This window comes from Dryas octopetala, chromosome 1 (assembly GCF_963921425.1).
Source record: "Dryas octopetala chromosome 1, drDryOcto1.1, whole genome shotgun sequence".
NCBI lineage: Eukaryota > Viridiplantae > Streptophyta > Magnoliopsida > Rosales > Rosaceae > Dryas > Dryas octopetala.
In genome coordinates this window covers 5,413,320-5,434,804 of record NC_141366.1, presented here as the reverse complement: position 1 = coordinate 5,434,804, position 21,485 = coordinate 5,413,320, and the positions used below count along the sequence as shown (strand labels likewise).

The 21,485-nt window shown below is 37.1% G+C and overlaps 2 protein-coding genes across 2 annotated transcripts; both read right to left on the bottom strand.

Annotated features, from left to right (window-relative positions):
- Window positions 1-2,158: 2,158 nt before the first annotated feature.
- LOC147296868 (Protein kinase superfamily protein) lies at window positions 2,159-3,857 on the bottom strand. The gene has a single exon (XM_086229181.1). The coding sequence runs from the start codon at window positions 3,575-3,577 to the stop codon at window positions 2,567-2,569; it is 1,011 nt and encodes a 336-aa protein (XP_086085307.1). The 5' UTR covers window positions 3,578-3,857; the 3' UTR covers window positions 2,159-2,566.
- An 8,333-nt stretch (window positions 3,858-12,190) lies between these two features.
- Window positions 12,191-16,186, bottom strand: LOC147296867 (HAESA-like 1). Its single transcript, XM_086249188.1, has 2 exons — window positions 13,353-16,186; window positions 12,191-13,001 (listed from the first exon to the last, which is right to left on the bottom strand). Exons 1-2 carry the CDS (start codon window positions 16,051-16,053, stop codon window positions 12,610-12,612), a joined length of 3,093 nt encoding a protein of 1,030 aa, XP_086105314.1. The 5' UTR covers window positions 16,054-16,186; the 3' UTR covers window positions 12,191-12,609.
- Between the last annotated feature and the right edge of the window lie 5,299 nt (window positions 16,187-21,485).

The window sequence follows — 21,485 nt, the reverse complement described above, 5'->3', positions numbered from 1 at the left end:
AATAATATATTTGTATATACGTTATTTAATTGTTGAACAAATTTAGTGTGTATAGCAGTTAGCCCTCTAGCCCAAGTAAGCTTTTTTTTTTTTTTTTTTTTAAATTACAAAATTTATGGGATCTTAGGCTTGTCAAAGTAAATGGTACGTAGTTCTTTTTCTTAAGAAGGAATTAATATACTAATAAAGTTGCAACGTGTAAGGAAAGAGAGATTGATGTTGAAAATATTGTAGAGAATTTGCGTGTTTAATTTTGTAGTTCAATAGTAATTACTTTCTTTTCTGTAGAGAAGATCCAATATTTATCCCATTTACCCATTAATTATATAGTAAATACTAGTATCAAACTATTAATAAATTTGGTAAAAAAGACATTGAGATACTTGGCCTAAAGGACAATCCTTGCGTGTAAAGCGCAACAATGAGCGTAAATTAGGGCGCCAAGTGCTCAGTAGGTACATCTGATTTTTTTGAACTATATCTGCTCGGCAGGTGCATCTGTATATTGAAGTGCATCTGCATTTTTTGAGCTGAATCTGTTCGTCAGGTGCATTTGTATATTAAGTTGCATCTATATTTTTTGAACTGCATTTGCATTTTTTGAGATGCATCTACACAAATTTTGTAGATGCAACAATTTTTGCAAATGAACTTGTTGAGGTTCGGTAGTTCTAGTAAGTGCTTTACAAAAAATTTTGGCCTAGAACTCAAGTGGTTAAACGGATTGTCCTTTTGACCAACATTTTTAGTGGTGGAGCCCTAGAATCTAATGGACCCATAATTATATTTATCACCATTTACCCATTACTTATATTTATTCAATTTATCAGCAAGAAAAAAATAATGCAACTTTCTTTACTTTTTGTTAAATCTTTTCAGCCGTTTGGCCCGTATCAAGCAACACTTCTTCTGAGAGGCTTCTTAGTCCGAAAAGGTCTGGGCCAGTAAAGTATTCAAGTTCAGCACAAAGGAACGGGCCTAGGCAAAACCCATTGGAAGAGACCGCCAAGCCGGGCCCATGATCTGTAGCACAGGAACTGGGCCGAACTGGCAAAGGCAAAGCCCAACTTGGGCTCAATGATCGATCTCTTTGGGCATCTGTCACTAATTTTCATGGGCCTTCAATCTAGTAACAGAGAGGCCTGCTAACAAGTTTATAACATTTTGCAATTCTTTTACAACATTTTGCAATCATATTCCTAGTTTCATTTTGTAAATCAAATATTAATTGACAAATTTAATTCCGGTTACTAGTTTCCTTTCTGGCCTGTGTGTTATTTCAAATAAAATCACATCAGAAATTAAGAGCAAGTAAATCCATTGGTGCAACATTGTACCCACCATCCTTGTTGGTAGATCTACCAGAACAAACTATGAATAGCAGGATATTAAGGGATGAACAATGTTTATCAACCCCTCAGATAGTGCCAAAAGACAAAAATATAATTCTAATAATAGTCAATGTTATAAGTTATGGAATGGACCTCAAATTTTCAGCATTGCAGGTGAGAACAGGAGCAACAAGCACTCAACCACCATGCAATTGAATATACAATATGAATCCCCATCATTAAATTTAAGATATTTCTATATATATATATAAAGGGTCCTTCTTATAAGGGATCCCTCATTTAGTGTTAAATGAGGGATCACCATGTGTGGCCCATACCGGTTGTTTTGTGTTAATCCGAACCGTCCATTTTTTACATTTTCATTGATAGATCATCCGTGCAAAAATTCAGGCAAATAGAAAATCGTTTACCTGTTCGTTTAAGTGGTCAAAGTTTAAAACAAATGGACGAACAACAAATTCCTCTATAAACACCTAAACTTTGACGGCTTAATCGAACGGGTAAACGATTTCCGATTTGGCTGATTTTTTGCAGGGATGATCTATCAATGGAGATGTAAAAAATGGACGGTTCAGATTTACACAAAACGACCCATGTGGGCCCCACAAAATGATCCCTCATTTAACACTAAATGAGAAATCCCTTATTGAAAGGGCCTGATATATATAATGTGTAACCAATTGATATTCTTTTTATTTAGACAAGTTGTATAGTCAAACTCTTAAAAAAAAAAAAAAAAAAATGTATAATCAAATGATGGGGCAATGACGAGCAAAAAGAAGGACTCAACAGAAAGAGAAATTGATTGCAAGAAAGAAACAAAACAAATGGGTCCCTTTCGGCACCAAAAGATCCCATTCAACACGAAAACAAGATTAAATTCACTGCCCTGAAAACAAAGGCACCGTCACACCTCTCATTTCAACATTCCTCCAAACCCACCTTCAAATATGCTGCTATTTACACTTGTGAAAATGACTAGTTGTTTGTGCACAGTGTAAATTTGTATGTCATACAAACAATTTTAATCGTTTTTCATCTAATTCGTATGTCATACATACACTGTATGAAAAATATATGAAACTAAGTCAAAAGAAAAATCCCAATTTTCAATTCCAAGTTGCTTCTTGATTCTCATTGGATCCTAACAATAGCAACCTTTTTAGAACAGAAAATTCATGCGATTCCTTGCTGACTTTATGAAGATCATCCACTCAATCCATCTCCAAATTGTTGAGAATGGTTGCCACCTGACCAATTGAAGGTCTGCTCTTTCTGGAATTACTAACACAAGCTGAAGCAACTTTAGCCAATCTAGCAAGAGGCCTAATATGAGAAGGAATAACAAGTCTTGGGTCCAAAAACTCACTAAACTTCATTTCCTTAATCAGTGGCAATGCCCACTTCACAAGCCCTCCTTCTTCACATAACCTCCCACTCAAAAGCTCTAACAAGACCACCCCAAACCCATACACATCACTCTCTTTGCAAGCACCACCACCCCCTCTTCCTCTGTCACCCCAATATTCATTATCCACATACCCCACTAGGCCTCTCTTCTCTTTGGGTGCCAAAAAGGAGAGCCCATAATCACAAATCCTAGCACAAAAATTCACATCTATCAAAATATTTGAAGCCTTCACACACCCATGTAATATATTTGGAGCCGCCCCTTCATGCAAGTACTCAAGCCCTCTGGCTGCCCCAGCTGCAATCTTTAATCTCTGGTTCCAATCCAACAGAGATGCCCCATCTGGGTTTTGATGCAAATAGAAGTCTAAACAGACCATGCCCACAAACTCCATCACTATAATTCTCTCACCTGGGGCTTCTGAGTACCCAATTATGGGCACTATATTGGGGTGTTGGGCCAAGGAAAGTGACCCAAGAATTCTTGAAAACCCAAAACCAGCATTGCTCAAAACAAGCCTTGGATGAATCCTCTTCACTGCTGCTAGCTCATCCTTGTCAATTATGGCAGCATATACAATTCCCAAACGACCCTCACCAATGATCCTGCGACGGTTGAAACCATCTGTGGCCACATCAATACTAGTTAATGGGTACACTTGGGCACAAGCCTTGACTGGTACTTCTGGTTCTTGGGATTGAACTGGTTTTTTGTTGCAAATTAGGTGCATAAGAAAGACAACACCAAGAACAATAAGAGATGTGGAAAGGAAGGAGATGGCAAAATAAAAGGCAATATGCTCACTGCCATTCATCTTTTGTGAGTTTTGTTGGCTGTGTTTTTGGATGGTTTCAGGGTTATACAAAAAATGGCTGCTTTGATCAAATTGAGTGGCAGAGAAGGGAAGCGGGAGAGGAAGAGGTTGGCTAGTCCATAAAGGTGGAGTGTGGAAATGGCCTAATGTGGTTATATATGGCTTTGAAAGGTAGTAAGATCACAATCACAAAGAGTTAAAGTCTGAAAGAGCTAGAAAAGTAAGAAAAAGGGAGCATCTGCTTTGAAAATTGGGGTGGATTGGTAAGAAAATTTGGAGCTCTTGGTGTAAGTTTAGTTATGTTGGTTCATAGTTGGCCTCCTCCTCTATTTTAAAAAGAAATCTTATTTTAAATACAGGTTAGAGACATTTAATTTACAATCAATTTTGCTTTGTCATGCTTAGGTAGGAATGGGGTTCCTTAATTTCTGCTATCAGAGACATTTTGCCTTGTCAGGAGTTGAGAGGATAGAATATCTCAAACTTTTCACTAATCCATTTGGGTCATCCACTCATCCATTATTGTTCATTTGTTCTTGTCTTGTTTGGCACAAATAAACAAGTTTAAAGTTAAATCAGCAGCAAAAGTGAGAAAGGAATTGGTATAATCTGTTAGAACAAATGGTGGTGAATGGCTCTTCAAAAACTCCAGTAACTCAAATATACAGAAACACAACAACCGTCACGAACGATCTCGAACTCGGCTTCAAGGCACGTATGTAAATACGCTTTCTTTCAGACTTTAATTGCTCCCACAACAGAGTGTGCAAGGGGATTGCAATTAAGCCTTGTGGATACAATGAAGTCTCAAAAACTGATATAGTAGCCTGCGTCTTGCACCAACGAAGATCTACCCCAAACAACTTCAAGAACTTGAACAAGAACACTCAAGAGATACACACTTCAATGCTCTAGAAAATTGAAATGTGAAAGCTTTTATATATATGAAAGATGGAAGATAATAGAAAGAATTTTTTGTTGTTTTTTTTCTGACCATATGCCATCTCCTTATATAGAGATATTGCAGATGTATGTGACTTTTCCAGAAGTCACCATACCTCTTCATACATGCCTTTTCATTTGAGACATGACTTTTAAATGAATTTTTATCAATTAAAAAAAAAATTAATTCTAGCTTGTAGAATTGTGTCTATTATGAAGAGGTGCAACTTTTAATGATTTTGAAAATCATCTAACAATCCTCCACCATTTTCAAAATTATTTATGAAAATAATATATATTTGAAAAAACGGTTTTTGAAAATTCCTTGAGTATGTTCTTGGAAATTGAATGCCTAGACTAAGATGTCTTTCGGACTTAAAATCTTAGTTTTAGTGAAAATACTTCAAAGTTAGAAGAAATGACAAGTAGCCTTGGCTTTGAACTTGTTATTCCCTCCATCTAACCGGAAGTATCTCACACATTCTTTTTCACATCTTGGTTCCATCCATATGTTTGTAAAACTGACCCGTGGATTGGCCTTGGGTCTATATCCACTTCATGAGTGCTTTAGAGATAAGTCCTTTAATCTCATAGAAAGCGGCACCACCTTCTACACTCACATAGGCAAGTATGAAGTGCCTCTGTAATTCCACACTTATCCATACTTGTTAAGGAAAAATTTCAACCTAAACTATACATTACAGAAAACTAAGCACTATAAACCTTGGGATGATATATTTATATGCATAGTGCTAACAACCACACTAAACGAAGTACTTTGCTCATTGAACCCAAGAACTTGAAATTTCTTCAAGCGTTGAGTTGAGTTTCCCTCATTCGTGATTTAAGTAATGGACTTAAGACCCATCCCTCTTGATGTTTTCATCACCAAGTCCCTTGCAAGACCCTTTGTTAATGGATCTGCCAAGTTCTGGCATGATTTCACAAAATCAATGGTGATTACTCCATCTGTTATAAGTTGCCTCACATAACTATGTCTTAGACCTATATGTCTTGACTTTCCATTATAAACTTGGCAGTAGGCACGTGACAAAGTTGCTTGACTGTCACAATGTATAGAAATTGGAGGCATAGGCTTTGGCCATATTGGGATTTCTACTAACAAATCCCTTAACCATTCGGCTTCTTTACTGCATGAAGCTAAGGCCACAAACTCAGATGCCATTGTTGAATCCGAGATACATGATTGTTTCTTGGATCCCCAAGAAATAGCGCCTCCGCCAAGTAAGAAAATCCATCCACTTGTGGACTTATGATCATCATGATCAACCCAATTTGCATCTGTATATCCTTCTAGAACTGAAGGATAACCTTGATACCATATGCCATAATCCATGGTACCTTTTAAGTATCTAAAAACCCTTGAGATGGCATGCCAATGTTCTTGGCTTGGATTACATGTAAACCTGCTAAGTTTACTAACTGCAAATGCAATGTCTGGCCTGGTGCATGTCATTGCATACATTAAACACCCTATCACCCTAGAGTATTCAAGTTGATCAATTGTTCTTCCTTTATTAGAAATTAACTTGACATTTGAGTCAAATGGTGTAGAAACTGGTTTACTATCAAAATAACCAAATTTCTTTAATATTTTCTCAATATAATGTGATTGAGTTAATACTAAAGAATTACCACACTTCTTGATTCTTATACCAAGAATCACATCTGCTACTCCCAAATCTTTCATGTCAAAGTTTGAAGAGAGTAGAGTCTTTGTTTCATTTACAGTTTCTAGATTAGTTCCAAAAATGAGCATGTCATCTACGTACAAGCATATAATAACACCCACATTTTTATTAAATCTACTGTAAACACACTTGTCCGATTGATGGACCTTGAACCCATTGGCAATTATGACTTGATCAAATTTATTATGCCACTGTTTGGGTGCTTGTTTCAAGCCATACAATGATTTGACTAATTTACATACCTTATGCTCTTGACCAGGCATAACAAACCCTTTTGGTTGGTGCATGTAAATTTCCTCATCTAGATCGCCATTTAAAAATGCGGTCTTTACATCCATTTGATGGATCTCCCATTTATAAATAGATGCCAAGGCAATGAGTATCCTAATAGTTGACGTTCTTGCAACTGGTGCATATGTGTCAAAGTAGTCAATACCCTCTTTTTGGGTAAATCCCTGAGCTACTAACCTTGCCTTAAATTTTTCGATTGTGCCATCGACCTTCATCTTCTTTTTAAAAATCCATTTGCACCCAATAGGTTTAGAACCGAGAGGCAAGTCAACCAATTTCCAAGTTTGGTTGCCCATGATAGAATCCATCTCATCATTAATAGCTTCTTTCCAAAAAGCCACATCTTGTGATTTCATTGCCTGTTCATAGGTAAGAGGGTCGGGCTCTAGACTTGGTGTAACCATAGTTTGCCGACTGATTGTATCCCTTGTTCCATCAACAAGATACACAACAAAATCAGGTCCAAAAGATTTATCAATCTTTTTCCTTTTACTTCTTCTAAGTTCACCATTTTGACTTGAAAAAGTATTTCCTTGAGAAGAGTTTGAATTTTCAATTCGTCTCTTCCCAAGAGGTACTTCCACTCTTTCTTCAAGTGGTGCATCCGTTTGATTTTCAAGTGGTGTGTCCACTTGTTTTTCAAAAGGTACCATTTCATGAGAATCTTTAGAAATGGACTTAAATCTAGATTCATAAAAAATGACATCTCTTGATTCTATAACGGTATTAACATTTATAGAATTATTTGATTCTATAACTAAAAATCGATAACCCTTGCTATGCTCTGCATAGCCCAAGAAAATGCACTCAATGGCCCTTGGACCTAACTTGGTTATCTTTGGTTGTGGTAACCTTACAATGGCTCTACAGCCCCAAATTCTAAGATAACCCAAATTTGGTTTCCTTTTGAACCATAATTCATATGGGGTAATCTTGGACCTTTTATTAGGTACCCGATTTTGTATGTGACAAGCTGTTAATAAAGCTTCCCCCCAATAGCCTTTACTTAAACTTGCATTTAAGAGCATGGCGTTTACCATTTCCATTAGGGTCCGATTTTTTCTTTCGGCCACCCCATTTTGTTGAGGTGTGTAGGCAATGGAAGTCTCATGGACTATACCTACTTCTTCACAAAAAGATGGGAATTGGTATTCCCCTCCTCTATCTGTTCTGATATACTTAATTTTGGTTTCACATAAGTTCTCTACTTCAGTTTTGAAGATTTTGAACTTATTTAATACTTCATCTTTTGAAGTCATAAGATAAACATAACAGAATCTAGAAAAATCATCAATAAAAGTAGCAAAATATTTCTTACCACCCATAGTGGGTGTGCCATGTAAATCGCATACATCGCTATGTATTAATTGTAAGATAGTTGAAGATTTTTCAATCTTGGGAAAAGGTTTTCTTACAATTTTTGTGTGTGAACAAGTAGTGCAAGAATCATTCATATCATTTATGTGTTTAGGAATTAAATTAAGATGAACCATATCATTTATCTTTCGTAAGTTCACATGACCCAATCTATTATGCCAAAGAGATAAAGACTCAACAATATAAGCAGAAGTAACACTTTTATTAATATTCATCATAAACATGCCATTACAATAATAACCCTTTCCTACAAAAATCCCACCCTTGGTCAAAATAAATTTGTCGGATTCGAAAACAAGTTTGAATCCATTCTTATTGAGTTGACCACCTGAAATTAAATTTTTTCTTATTTCAGGAACATGGTGAACATTTGTAAGGGTTAGAATTTTTCCAGAAGTGAACTCCAATTCAACAGTGCCCTTGCCCTTGACTGTGGCGGTTGATGTATTACCCATATAAAGAACATCATTTTCCTTGCTTTCTTCATATGTCTTGAAAAAACTACGATCTTTGCAAACATGTTTGGTTGCACCCGAATCTATCCACCATGATTTGTCATCATTAATAGAATTAACTTCGGATATCATAGCCACAAACTTGTTGTCTCCTGTTTGTTTATTCTTGAGTAGACGACATTCATTTTTATAATGTCCTGGTTTGCCACAGTGAAAGCATGATCCTTTCTTTTTCTTGTTTGACTTGGAGGTCACCTTGTTGTGGTTGTTACTTTTTCGTTTCTTCCCTTGGTGAGAATCTTTCTCAACCATATGGACCTTAGAGGATGTACCATCCTCATCCACCTTATCGCGAGTTTTACATTCTTCTTCAATGCGAAGGTGCTGTCCAAGTTGCTCAAGCGTAATATCCTCAGTTTTATGCTTGAGGTCTTTCTTAATTTCCTTCCAGGAAGGAGGAAGCTTGTCTATAATAGCAGACACAACCACGGTCTCATCCATATTCATTGTATGATGAGAAAATTGGGTTAGCATGTGTGTTAATTCATGGAATTGTTCGATAATGGGCCTAGTATCAATCATCTTATAATTGAAAAATTTGGATACTAGAAATTTCTTACTTGTAGCATCTTCAGATGTATACTTGGCCTCCAGCGCATCCCAAATTGCTTTTGCACTTTCATATTCTTGGTAAATATCGAACAAAGCATCAGACATAGCGTTGCAAATATGCCCCTTGCATATATAATCATCGTTGTCCCATTTGATCCTCCTCCTTTGTGTATCCAGTTCCTCATTCACATCTTCTTCTGGTTCCGCAGGTCTTGGTGTAGTAAGCACATAAACCACATGAAGACTTGTCAAGAGAAAATGAATCTTCTTTTGCCAACGACGAAAATTGGTGCCCTCGAATCGATCAAGTTTGACAAAGTTTGCAGAAAAATCTTTTAGTGAAGATGCCATTTCAAAGTAATTAAAGTCTGAAAATTGTTAGAACAAATGGTGGTGAATGGCTCTTCAAAAACTCCAGTAACTCAAATATACAGAAACACAACAACCGTCACGAACGATCTCGAACTCGGCTTCAAGGCACGTATGTAAATACGCTTTCTTTCAGACTTTAATTGCTCCCACAACAGAGTGTGCAAGGGGATTGCAATTAAGCCTTGTGGATACAATGAAGTCTCAAAAACTGATATAGTAGCCTGCGTCTTGCACCAACGAAGATCTACCCCAAACAACTTCAAGAACTTGAACAAGAACACTCAAGAGATACACACTTCAATGCTCTAGAAAATTGAAATGTGAAAGCTTTTATATATATGAAAGATGGAAGATAATAGAAAGAATTTTTTGTTGTTTTTTTTCTGACCATATGCCATCTCCTTATATAGAGATATTGCAGATGTATGTGACTTTTCCAGAAGTCACCATACCTCTTCATACATGCCTTTTCATTTGAGACATGACTTTTAAATGAATTTTTATCAATTAAAAAAAAATTTAATTCTAGCTTGTAGAATTGTGTCTATTATGAAGAGGTGCAACTTTTAATGATTTTGAAAATCATCTAACATAATCAATTTAATACTTCCATTAATTGAGTTTTAGGATATGACAACTGAAGTACAACTCTATCAAAGAAGAAGGCTTTTGAAAGTGGAATTCTCTACAGAACTTGCTCAAGATTGCTTAGAGCATGAGAGCATCTTAATTAATTCCTGATTACAATTAATCTTTATGGGGTAACAATGTGAAATTTTGATCTATAACACACCATTTTAAATTTTCAATATTCAACTGCAGGAAGAGAATAATGCTTTTGAAGGAAAAATCATAGTCTTGTCAAGAAGCTTTTTCTTCTTTCTTTTTATGGCCATTTATTTTGTGTTTATGAAACAGTTTGCAAACTCATTCTTGAAATGGGAGAACCTAAAGTGGATACCTGTCTTCCCAAGACTAAATAACTAGACATCTTGTTATGACAGTAGAAATATAACTGACCACATGCAAGAAAAAAATAGAAACAAACTCCAAACAAACAATTACTCAAACAAGTTTGAAATGTTTTTTGGAAGTGAGTGTAATGATTAAATTTCTGGGTCTGAATAGCAACTTCCTATTAAATTTTCATTCTGGGTGTGAATAGCTAAGACTTTCCGTTCGCGACCTGGCCCATATGGACCTAAGAAGTACTGGACAAGGCTAGACAAATGCCCACATCAAGTCTCATTTTGATATGGTCCAACCAATCCAATGTATCTGATATATTTTTTGGGCCATGGCAGGCCCATGTTAATATGAGTACAGAATTAAGGATGGTAATGGAAAAGATCGTATCTACTTAGATTGTAGATATAATGCAGTTTTGTATTAGGTTTCTATGTGTTTTTTGTTACACTTTTAGCGTATAATCATGGAAGCTGTATGGTTAGGATATAACCTAATCAATAGTTACATCTTTTTTACACTAGAAAAAAAAAAGGATAAATATATGTGAAGGAAGGCGTTTGGTATTCTATTTAAAAAAAATTTTAAAAAATTTTCTTTTTTGTTTCGTCCATAAATATCAAAGGTGAAAAAAAAAAAAAAAAAATTTTGAGAAGGATACTAAATGTCTTTGTAAATGATCATGTGTAACAATGCTTAGAACGATGGGGTTTTATTGAGAAGATTTGGGATGATGGGGTTTATGTAGCTAGAAATGAGATAAATTGTAACATTGAACTAGATGTTGAACATTGAACATCTTAAACAAATTTAAAAACTAAGATTAATGGTAATTAAATCTCACTTTCTGCATAACCATTTTGTCTCTCACATCCACATTTTATCTTCCTATTGAAACTTTCATCATATTATAGTAATTTCTATCATTGTACATACATTGCATAGGTTTAATGCCTCTAATTAACTCTAATGTAACATGGAAATATTTTGAATGGGATGTTAGTACAAGAGTATGGTAAGAAATAGTGATAAAAAATCAAACAGTAATTAATAGAACGGAAAGGTCTGCACTAACAAACTGTGACCAATAAATAAAGTTAGGGAGGGATATTTATCGTTTTATAGCCAGATGTAGTAGGGAGGGATCTTGGATCTTGAATCTTGAATCTTGATCAGTTATGCTCTCCAATAACTGCACCGACCTACATCCGCTGCCTTGGCATCAATGTGTGGTTGAAAGTGGAACACAGATTTGGATTCACAAGATGAACAACAACAACTGATATGAGAGACAATTTACTACGCCTGTCAGTGGGCCAATGGTGTAGTGTTGTACTGTAAAAGCTTGAAGCTACTTCATGTATATGAGCCCTGCAATGCCTTATATTCGTGGTGGTGGGCCATTTCAGTAGTAGTACACTAGACTGGGCAAGTACATTTTATAGCATACTGTAGCAGAAGCAAGACTCTTGTGATTTGTGAATTTCTCCACCCTCTTTTGGCTTCCTCTGCATACTATTCCTTGTACCCCAGACCTGTTCTGATTAAGCCATTTTTGAAGCTTAACTAAGTTGCCTGCACCAACCAACCATCCAAAATCACAGCTTTCAATAGCTTGGAGTAGGACCTCTCTAAATCACCTCTCTTATGTCCTAGTCATTTTCCAATATATCCAGGCCCTCCACAAGTAGAGAGAGAGAGAGAGAGAGCACAAACAAGAGGGGCACTTTCATTTAGTTAGGGTGGGACCTGACCCTACACACCTACCATATTAATACACATATTATAGCTGTCAACTGCTCATATGGGTCTATTAATAAACAGGTTCACACAGCACAGACATAATTGCAGAACATTGTCACAAGTCATAAAAGTAGAATTGGGTATAGGGGTTGGCTCATAAATGCCAGAATTCCCATTTCATATATCATCACCTGAGTGATTTCAGAGAAAAAGCACACTCACTAAACAGTGCATACATCACTTTCATCGAGGCCTGTTAATGCAGGGAGCTAGCTACTTACTTAAACTTAGTTGAAGAAAACTTTGGTGGTTAATCATTTTACAGTATCGAATATTAACCCCTTTTCCTCACAACTCTTTTCTTCTCCGAAATAAATTTCCCTCCCAACTTTGTTTTCCCAAACCCCTACTCTGAATGAGTACTGAAACCAAAAACCAAGAGGGGGTGAGAATGATATTTGGGAAGTTAGCTTTTATAAAGCTCAAAAACTTGTAAATCAAAGCTTACATATAAACTTCCCCCATATCCATTTTTTGCATTGCAACAAGCCATGTGAACTTGTCAAGCTACACTTCCATGATCTGAGGCATCTTCATAGTAATAGGGTGACAATTTTCCTTCTTTTTTAGTTGTCTGGGGATGTTTCTCTGTTACCACTTCTTGCAACAATTTCACCACCCTTCTCATAGATGGACGGTTGATTGGGAGAGGGCTGGTGCAGAGGAGGCCAATGTTGAGGACCTTGCATACTTCTTCCTTGTAACAAGAATCAAGTTTGGAGTCAAGCACATGGTCCACTCCCTTCTGATCCAAAGTGGTGCAGACCCACTTCACCAAGTCCTTTTCTCCGAACTCTGGGTCAACTGGGAGTCTCCCAGTAACCAATTCCAGAATAACCACACCAAAGCTGTATATATCACTCTTCTCATTCACTCTAAGAGTGTATGCATATTCTGCAACACGATTACATTTACAGGATTAGAATGGCAGGATAATATTTTAATAACTTATGTAAAGTTTGACTGTTTGAAAGTGATAGGAGATATTTGCAAGAGTTTTGAACAAAGATTGTGCACCCCACATTTCTCTAGTCTGTATATGAAAGATTTTTTTTTTATTTTTTTTTTATCAAAGTCTTTAGATGAAAGATCATACTGATCATTGTGTGGAGCACAATGCAATAAATTTCAACCTCAAAATTTAAACTTTCTACAAGAACATGTATGTACAGCATAAATTTAATAGAATTAAATACGCAATTTGAGTAAAAATCACATAGGTGAATAAGAAATTTACGCACTAACCTGGAGCAATGTAACCACAAGAACCTGCAATGACCGACATGGATTTAGGTCCTTTCCCGGATGCATCAACCACCTTGGCTACTCCAAAATCCGCCACTCGGGCTCCAAAATCACCATCCAACAATATATTGTTTGATTTCACATCCCTGTGAACAATAGCAGGAACACAATCATGGTGCAGATAAGAAAGCCCCTCAGCAGCATCTAGAGCTATCTTAAACCTCGTAGGCCAATCCAGCAACCCTCCTTTGCTACTATGTAGCAAATCACCAAGACTACCATTTGGCATGTACTCATAAACCAAGAGCTTGCAGTCCCTAGCAGTGCAGCAACACCAAAGCTTCACAATGTTCTTGTGCCTAATCCTCCCCAACGTGTCAACCTCTGCCTCAAAGCCATCGTCTTGGACCCAACCTTTCTCCACATCCCCATTCTCGCACTCCTTCACTTTCCCTCTCCATAGCTTCTTCACCGCAACAACCTCTCCATTACTTAGCACAACCTTGTAAACTTTCCCAGATGACCCACTTCCAATCACACTATCTTCATCAAGGCAATCCAGTATCTCATACTCGCTGAAACCCAGTTTGTGAAACGACATCAACGTCCATTTCGATTTGTCTATAGCTCTATTGGCCTTCTTAAAGTTCTTGTACTTCAAGTAAAACCAAACCACGCCCACCACAAAAACTAAACCTGCTAGAATGAAAATGGACCTCAGCAGCCATATATAGCCCTGGCTTTTAGCCTCAGCTCTGCTTTCACATAACCCATCCAAATCTCCACAAAGACCAGGATTTCCCAGAAAGCTATTTCTATAAATTTCCTTAGCAAACAGAGGTGGAAGCTCACCCGCAAGCCGATTGTTTGACAAATTGAACACATTGAGCTTCAAATTCTGCAACCCAAGTGGGATTTTCCCGGAAAATCGATTCCCAGAAAGATCAAGGTAATTAAGCACGGACAAGTTCCCAATTCCATCTGGGATTTTCCCAGAAAGTTGGTTATTCGCCAAATTGAGCTCGTTGAGCTTTGCCCAAGATTGGATCCTACTTGGAAGCTCACCAGAGAGGTCGTTGTTGTGAAGGTCCAGAGTGCCAAGCAGTCCAAGATTCGCAATGCTCTCTGGCAAAGGCCCACTGAGCCTATTCTCACCTCCAGAAAACTCCATCAGATTCTCAACCCACCCAATCTCCTCCGGTATCGAACCTGTGAACTTGTTCTTCCCTATGATTAAAAGCGAGAGGTTCGACGCTCCGGCAATGGTCTTGGCTATCGACCCAGAGAGGTCATTATCGACAAGCTCAAGCAAATACACGCGCGGCAGTCCCCAAAAACCCACAGGAACTTCCCCGGTTAACCGGTTGTGACCCAACCGGACCCGGGTCAAGCTCTGACACTCACCCAAACTCGCCGGAATCTCGCCGGAAAAAGCATTTCGAATCAACAGAACCTCTTCGAGCTCTCCCTTATTGCAAAGGCTCGCCGGGATATTACCCGAAAACTGGTTGCCCGAAAGGTCCAGCCATTTGAGTGGCGAGTTCTTGCCGAGACTCTGCGGTAGCTCGCCGGTGAGTTTGTTCCCGAAGAGTCTGAGCTCGTACAAGTTGGGCGAGTTCGCAATGGTCTCCGGTAACCACCCCTCGAAATTGTTCTCGTAAAGGTTGAGGCTTTCGAGCGGCAACCGGCACAAGTCGTCCGGAATCGGTCCCGTCAACTGGTTCATGGACGCGTCGAGCAGTCTCAGCTTCGTCAAGTTCGACATTCCCAGAGGAAGCTCTCCGGTCAGCGAGTTGTTGTATAGCTCAATCTGAACGACGCTCTCCAACTCACTGAGCGACGACGGGATGGGACCGTGTAAATCGTTGATGGCGAGGTCCAAATCGGTGAGCTTCTTGAGTCGACCCAGCGAGTCGGGAATTTGGCCGATTAGGTTGGTCTCGGTGAGCCAGAGGACCTGGAGGTTGGTCAAGTTACCGAGCTCCGGAGGGATCCGACCCGGAAAAAAGGGGTTGTAGGAGAGGTTGAGCGTTTTGAGCGTGGTGATGTTGCCGAGGAAGGGGGGTATGGTGCCCTCAATGAGATTGTAGACGAGAGAAAGGACCTCGAGATTCTGGAAGCGGGCGAAAGTATCAGGAATTTGTCCGGAGAAATTGTTGCCGGTGAGGTCGAGGTACTTGAGGTTGGGGAGGTCGGGTAGGGTGCTGGGGAGTGTACCGGTGAGGAGGTTCTGGGAGAGGTCGAGGTGGGTGAGGTGAGTACACGTGGCGAGGTCGAGAGGGAGGGTGGAGTTGATGGAGTTGTTGTAGAGGGAGAGGAAGGTGAGGTTGGGGAGGCGGCAGAGGAGGGAGGGGAAAGGGCCGAAGAGGTTGGCGTTGGAGAGGTCGATGGAGCGGACGACAGGGGAGGGAGTGTCGTGGCAGGTGATGCCGAACCAGGAGCACGGCGTGTCGTCTTGGTCGTTCCAGGTGGAGAGAGCGGAGTCAGGGTCGTCAAGGGAGTGCTTCACGTGCTGGAGGTAGAGGCCCTCTTGGTTCAGAGAGAGGGTGCTGGGGAGTGGGGAGAGGAGGAGGGAGAGGAGGAGAGGGAGGAAGAGAAGCATTCTTGCTGTTTGTGACTTGCTGTTTGCTTCTACAAACTGTGTGCAGACTGCAGAGACCTCAGAGTGAGTGTCAACTGCTTCAATATTTGGCATGCTCATATATGTGAGCTTTTTAGGCAACACAAAAGTTATTATTCATGCTGTTGGCCCGTTGGGACTAAAATTATGACTCAGAGGAGGCTATCATTTTCATGGCTGTACCGTGTACCCCTACTTTATTGTCTATCTTTACCAGAAACAACAAAAAATTTCTGTCAAGTAAAAGATAATTAACTAAATTTTTTTTTCTGCCCAAAAAAAACTATAATTCTTGTTTTTCTTTTCAATGAATGAGGATCAACTTGGGTTTTAAAAAAAGTTCATAAAGAAGAAAAAATCTGCAATTTTTAAAATTACTAATCTATAAAAGTAAAATCAAATATAGTTTGATTTACAATGTAGTAATATTACATGCTATATATTAAAAAAAATACATATGAAGTTAATTAATTTTAAAATTAGATAATAAATAATAGGTCGATCTCATTGGTTATATCATGGAATGATAGCACTTGTGAGTGTTTTGAGGACTAAAATTGTATAATAGATAAATCGTTTTATGTGAATATAAGGTGCATGAAAGAGTGAAACTGAAGCACACACGATATTGGTGTGCAATGAGGTTTGGATCAAGCGTGAAGTTCTAAACTTAAACATGTGAGTGAAGACTACAGCATGACGGTTACAATTGAAAGTAGCGATTATATTTGAGTGTTGCAAAGGATAAACACACAATCAACATTCCATAAATAAATGCCAAAAAGAAAATAAGGCCAGCTCTTGTCATATATTTATTATATGTGAAGAAAAAAGGTTTTTTAGTTAACCCAAAAAACATAAATATTTGTTATTCTTTGAACTATAGTAAATATAATTTTCCTTTAATATGGACGAGGTTATGGTCTTAGAAGTTAAGGCAAATATTCACTATCATTCAAGTTACAAACTTTCACAAAAAAAATGTTTATGTGAAGGTCTCCATTAAAAACCACATGATTCAGCTCATAATTAATAACCAATTCGAAGCATGCATTAAAACACCACTTCTAATAAATGTTAATACTAGGTTTACCAAGGACACACAAGTAAGGTAATTGAAAAATAAAAATAAATGAAATTGTACAGAACCAGTTAACAAAATTTAGTGCTTTATTGGCGCCCATATTTATCAAAATGAATTAATAACGAACCCTTAAAACAATGAATAAAGGATATAGACTTTTTTGTTGGTATGTAATTAGTTTGAATTTTTGAAAGGAACCTCCAAAGGTTAAATTTGTCTCAAACTCTCAATCAATTCGTTATATACTTATATTGTAAGGCGAATTAATTACTAAATAGATGCCGTACACGTGGCAGATCCGTCCGTAGATTCGGCACGCTTAGCCATTGTCCAATGCCCGTGTCCAATAGGATAAGGCTGTAAATTCCAGAAGTATTGTATTTATTACAGTTATCTATCAACCATCCGATCAAGTTGACGCCCAAGATTCGCTCAAGATTTAATCAGACGAGGCCAGAGACAGAGGAGCAGAGATTGTGTGTGATCACCGTAAGAACCATCGGTAGAAAAATGAAGAACCCAAGTGACTTTTATGTTGACCAATGTCCAAGATTTTGGAATCCGGGCACTTTTGCAAATCACAAAGGAGGGAATTTCAAATTTCCAATATCTGGACTTTGGATACTGGGATTTGCAAAATGACCCTTGTTTTCAAGCTCATTTTTAAACTCTATAATTCCATAAATTTTTTATTTTATTAATTTATAATTCCATCATTTTTTAAAATATTTGTTTTTATTCTAGAAATAGAAAAATTAAATTGCACAAATGATCCGATAATAAAAAAATAAGTATAAGGCGAACTATAAGTTTAAATATATTAACACTAACGCATTAAAATTTACTTAATACGTATTATTTTGCATATAATTGCACGTATTTGAATTTTACTTTTATGGTGTGTTTGGATGGGGGAAAAAAACTCAGAATTTAAACAAAACTCAGCATTTAAGAAATTACATGCTCTAATTTCCTTGTTTGGGTCAATAAATACAGAATTTTGTAAATTCTAGGTGGAAAAAAACTTGGGATTTGAAGGCTGTAAATTTCAACTTTAAATTCTACATAAATTGGTGTCATTTTCAAAATTCCAATTTTTACAAAAGAAAAATAAGTCGTGTCGACCATGTTGACACTACTACCACTGCCGCCAACATCACCATCATTAACACCACCACCCCCGCCACCCTCGCCACCACCCCCGCTGCCGCTGCCGCCACCACCACCAACACCAAGAACGCCACCACCGCCATCACTGTCACCACCACCACCACCACCACCACCATCACCATCACCGCCGCCATCACCATCACTGCCATTTCCAACACCAACACCACCACCACCACCACCACCACCGCCACTGCCACCACCAACACCCCAATTTTAGCCACCACCATTTCTCCCACCGTTTGTGGGCCATTACCCCTACCAATATGGTCAACTCACTATAAACATCATTTTTATTAATTGTTGCCACCATCACCATCACTCTTTTGAATTGATGCATCAAAAATTAAAACTACCATAAATTCCTTATTTAAACTTCATTATGTTTATATGTTATCCAAACAAGAGAATTTATATATTCTAAAATTTTAAATCACATCGTTTTAAATTCCGTCATTTGTGAATTCTTTAGTAATTTCAAATTACTTCATTCAAACGCACCATTAAAGTCTTCACACGTAATTAAAAAAAGATTGTGAGGCTTTTACTCGTTACCCTCAACAAAATAGAAATATAAAAGTACATAAGCATGTACAAGTCTAGCGACAAAAGAAACATGAAACCAACTATAAATTTGGGCATCGTAAATTCGGGTCCTCACTAGTGATAATATACTCAAGCTTACGTTAATTTAACATACTGTTCTAGTGGATGGTTATCTAGTTACTAACAAAATTTAAGAAATTCTTTATATGGAAGTTTTACATTTTTAGGCAAAGTGGATGGTGGCATTTTGTATTTTTGATTCAGAAATGACTCACCAAATCAAATGTGGTCAAAAGAGCAATTTGGAAACTAATTCCAAATAAATTATCAAGGGATATTTAGAGATGAGACATACATAGTACATGCATACATTTTCGTTAAAGAGACAGATTTGGCTATATTGCAGAAGGTATAGTGAACATGCAGAAATTGTATGTGCAATTTTGAATTTAGCAGAGGCTACAGTTGATGCAAAAGGAGTTTAAAGTCTTAAAGAGAATGAGACGAATGAAATTACCCACTGTGTATTAGCAAAACTAGTAGTGATCGAGAGATATGCTTCTGAATGTTTTCCAAATAAGTCAAATAATAGAGCAGTGAAAGTTGGCCACATTGTTCCAAAATTTTCCTTTTCTCGACATTTTCCCAATTGTTTTAACTCCACGAAATTCGAAACTCGATCACTGCCATTTTATTTGCCCCAAAAATGGGCGAGTACAGAGCCCCATACCCAGACACTAGCCACGTTAAAATGGTCGGCCTCTTGTTGAATTGGGACCTGGTGATGCCTACGTGTGCTTTTCATTTTTTGTTATATATCTAAGTGTAACTCTTACTATTACTTAATTACATATTAAGAAGTAAACCTTTTTTGTCTATATTTATTGTATTTGTCTTTTTTATCATATGTTAGGTCACATAATGAAATATATATATAAAATTTTCACTCGCAATAATCAAGAAGTGAAAACTAGGCTCAAGTATGTGTTTGAATCTCTCTAATAATTTGTAATGTACAACAGACTTTTGTCAACGCATAATCATGTTTATAGAGTAATGCTATACTTACCAACTATATATTGAATCGCTTATCATAAAATAATGTGTCCGTGTTTATTTACTCAATTCCATACCAACTTTAAATCATATTTATTTACATCGATCATCTCTGTTAATAAAATTGAATGAATATACACATTATAGTAGGCCTATCATTGTTTAGCATTTTTATCCAACAGCTTTAAAACATAATAAGTGGTTTGTTAAAATACTACTGATAAATGTCCTACGACTCTTCTACGTACAGATATTAACATGCATAATTGATTTATATATGATTCGTGTTGTTTGAAATGGTCTCAACAACATAATGTATAGCACCTCAAAAGGATCAACCGAACAACATATCAAGTGGTGTTTACTCAAATTAAAGAGGAGGCTGCAGGAGGCAGTAGATGTCAGATTTTGTAGATGGAGAATGTAATGTCATTATTTTGCTTGCCATTATCAATCAATTCAATGCCAAGGTTTTTATGAATGTGCATTGACGCATTGTATTTCTTGTTGGGATTACATTCAGGTTCCACCAACTCAAAATATGTTCAAAATTCAAAGGCCAACGGTAGGTAAGCAAGTCAAAATAAACTTCAAAACCGCTGAGCCCACACCCTCAATTAGGCAGCACATTTACAAATCACACTGTACATGTTTTATCTTTATTTTGTTTCCTAACAAGGACAATTACTTGTTTAACCTTGAAAATTACAAGAAAAAACCAAATATGGAAAAAGATGTTAGATAATGGCTGGGGCACTTAAAAAAAGAGTTTTGTGTGATGTTGATGGTAACATTCTGGGAAGATGAATTGAAGCCACCAAGAAGCTTTAAGACTTGGAGTAGACTTTGGAAGAAAAGTGAATGAAACCAAAGGCACGTGCTCAACTCAACATTTTCCAAGTTGGCTGCTGGAGAACCATATCCTCCTCCTATTCCTAGCTTCCAAAATCCAAATTGGATATATTTGTACCACAATTTATTTATTAAAAATATGTGTGATGGGTGATAGTGTATCACTATTCACTAACACTTAGATTTCTTCTTTCCTTTTCTTTTGGGCTTCCTTCAATTCATATATGCGAGTAAATGTACAGTGGAGTTAATTTTTATGTCGGAAACACGTGTAATGAGTGCTGTCTGGCATTGTGGCATTGACATCAATAGTATAGAGCACTCTATCCGAAAACACCATAAATTGAGCCTCTAACTTATCAACTTTGGTTTAATTTCCTTAAACATGCCACCTAACGGATGTTAAAGCATCCACCTACCTCTAATTTAATTGCGACTTGATTGGCATCTGCTTCAATCCCTGCAAATGCTTTTAATTGCAACGACATATATATATTTATGGGAATTTTCACTTATAAGACATACCATGTTATATTACTAGAATTTGATAAAGATACAAATATCTTATGACATACAAATTTAACAGTGAAAAAATTTATATTTTCATAATGAAAAAATATGAACACGTTGAATTTCAAGAGTTAAAAATGTATTTCTATATTATCCATATTTGTATGGTGGAATTTTATATTATTAGACTGTAAATTTGAATTATTGAGTAAATTTATAAATCCTTCTACAAATGAGTGGTATCAAATTCATAATATGTCATATACATATATCTAAGTACTTGAACAACCGAAAAGTC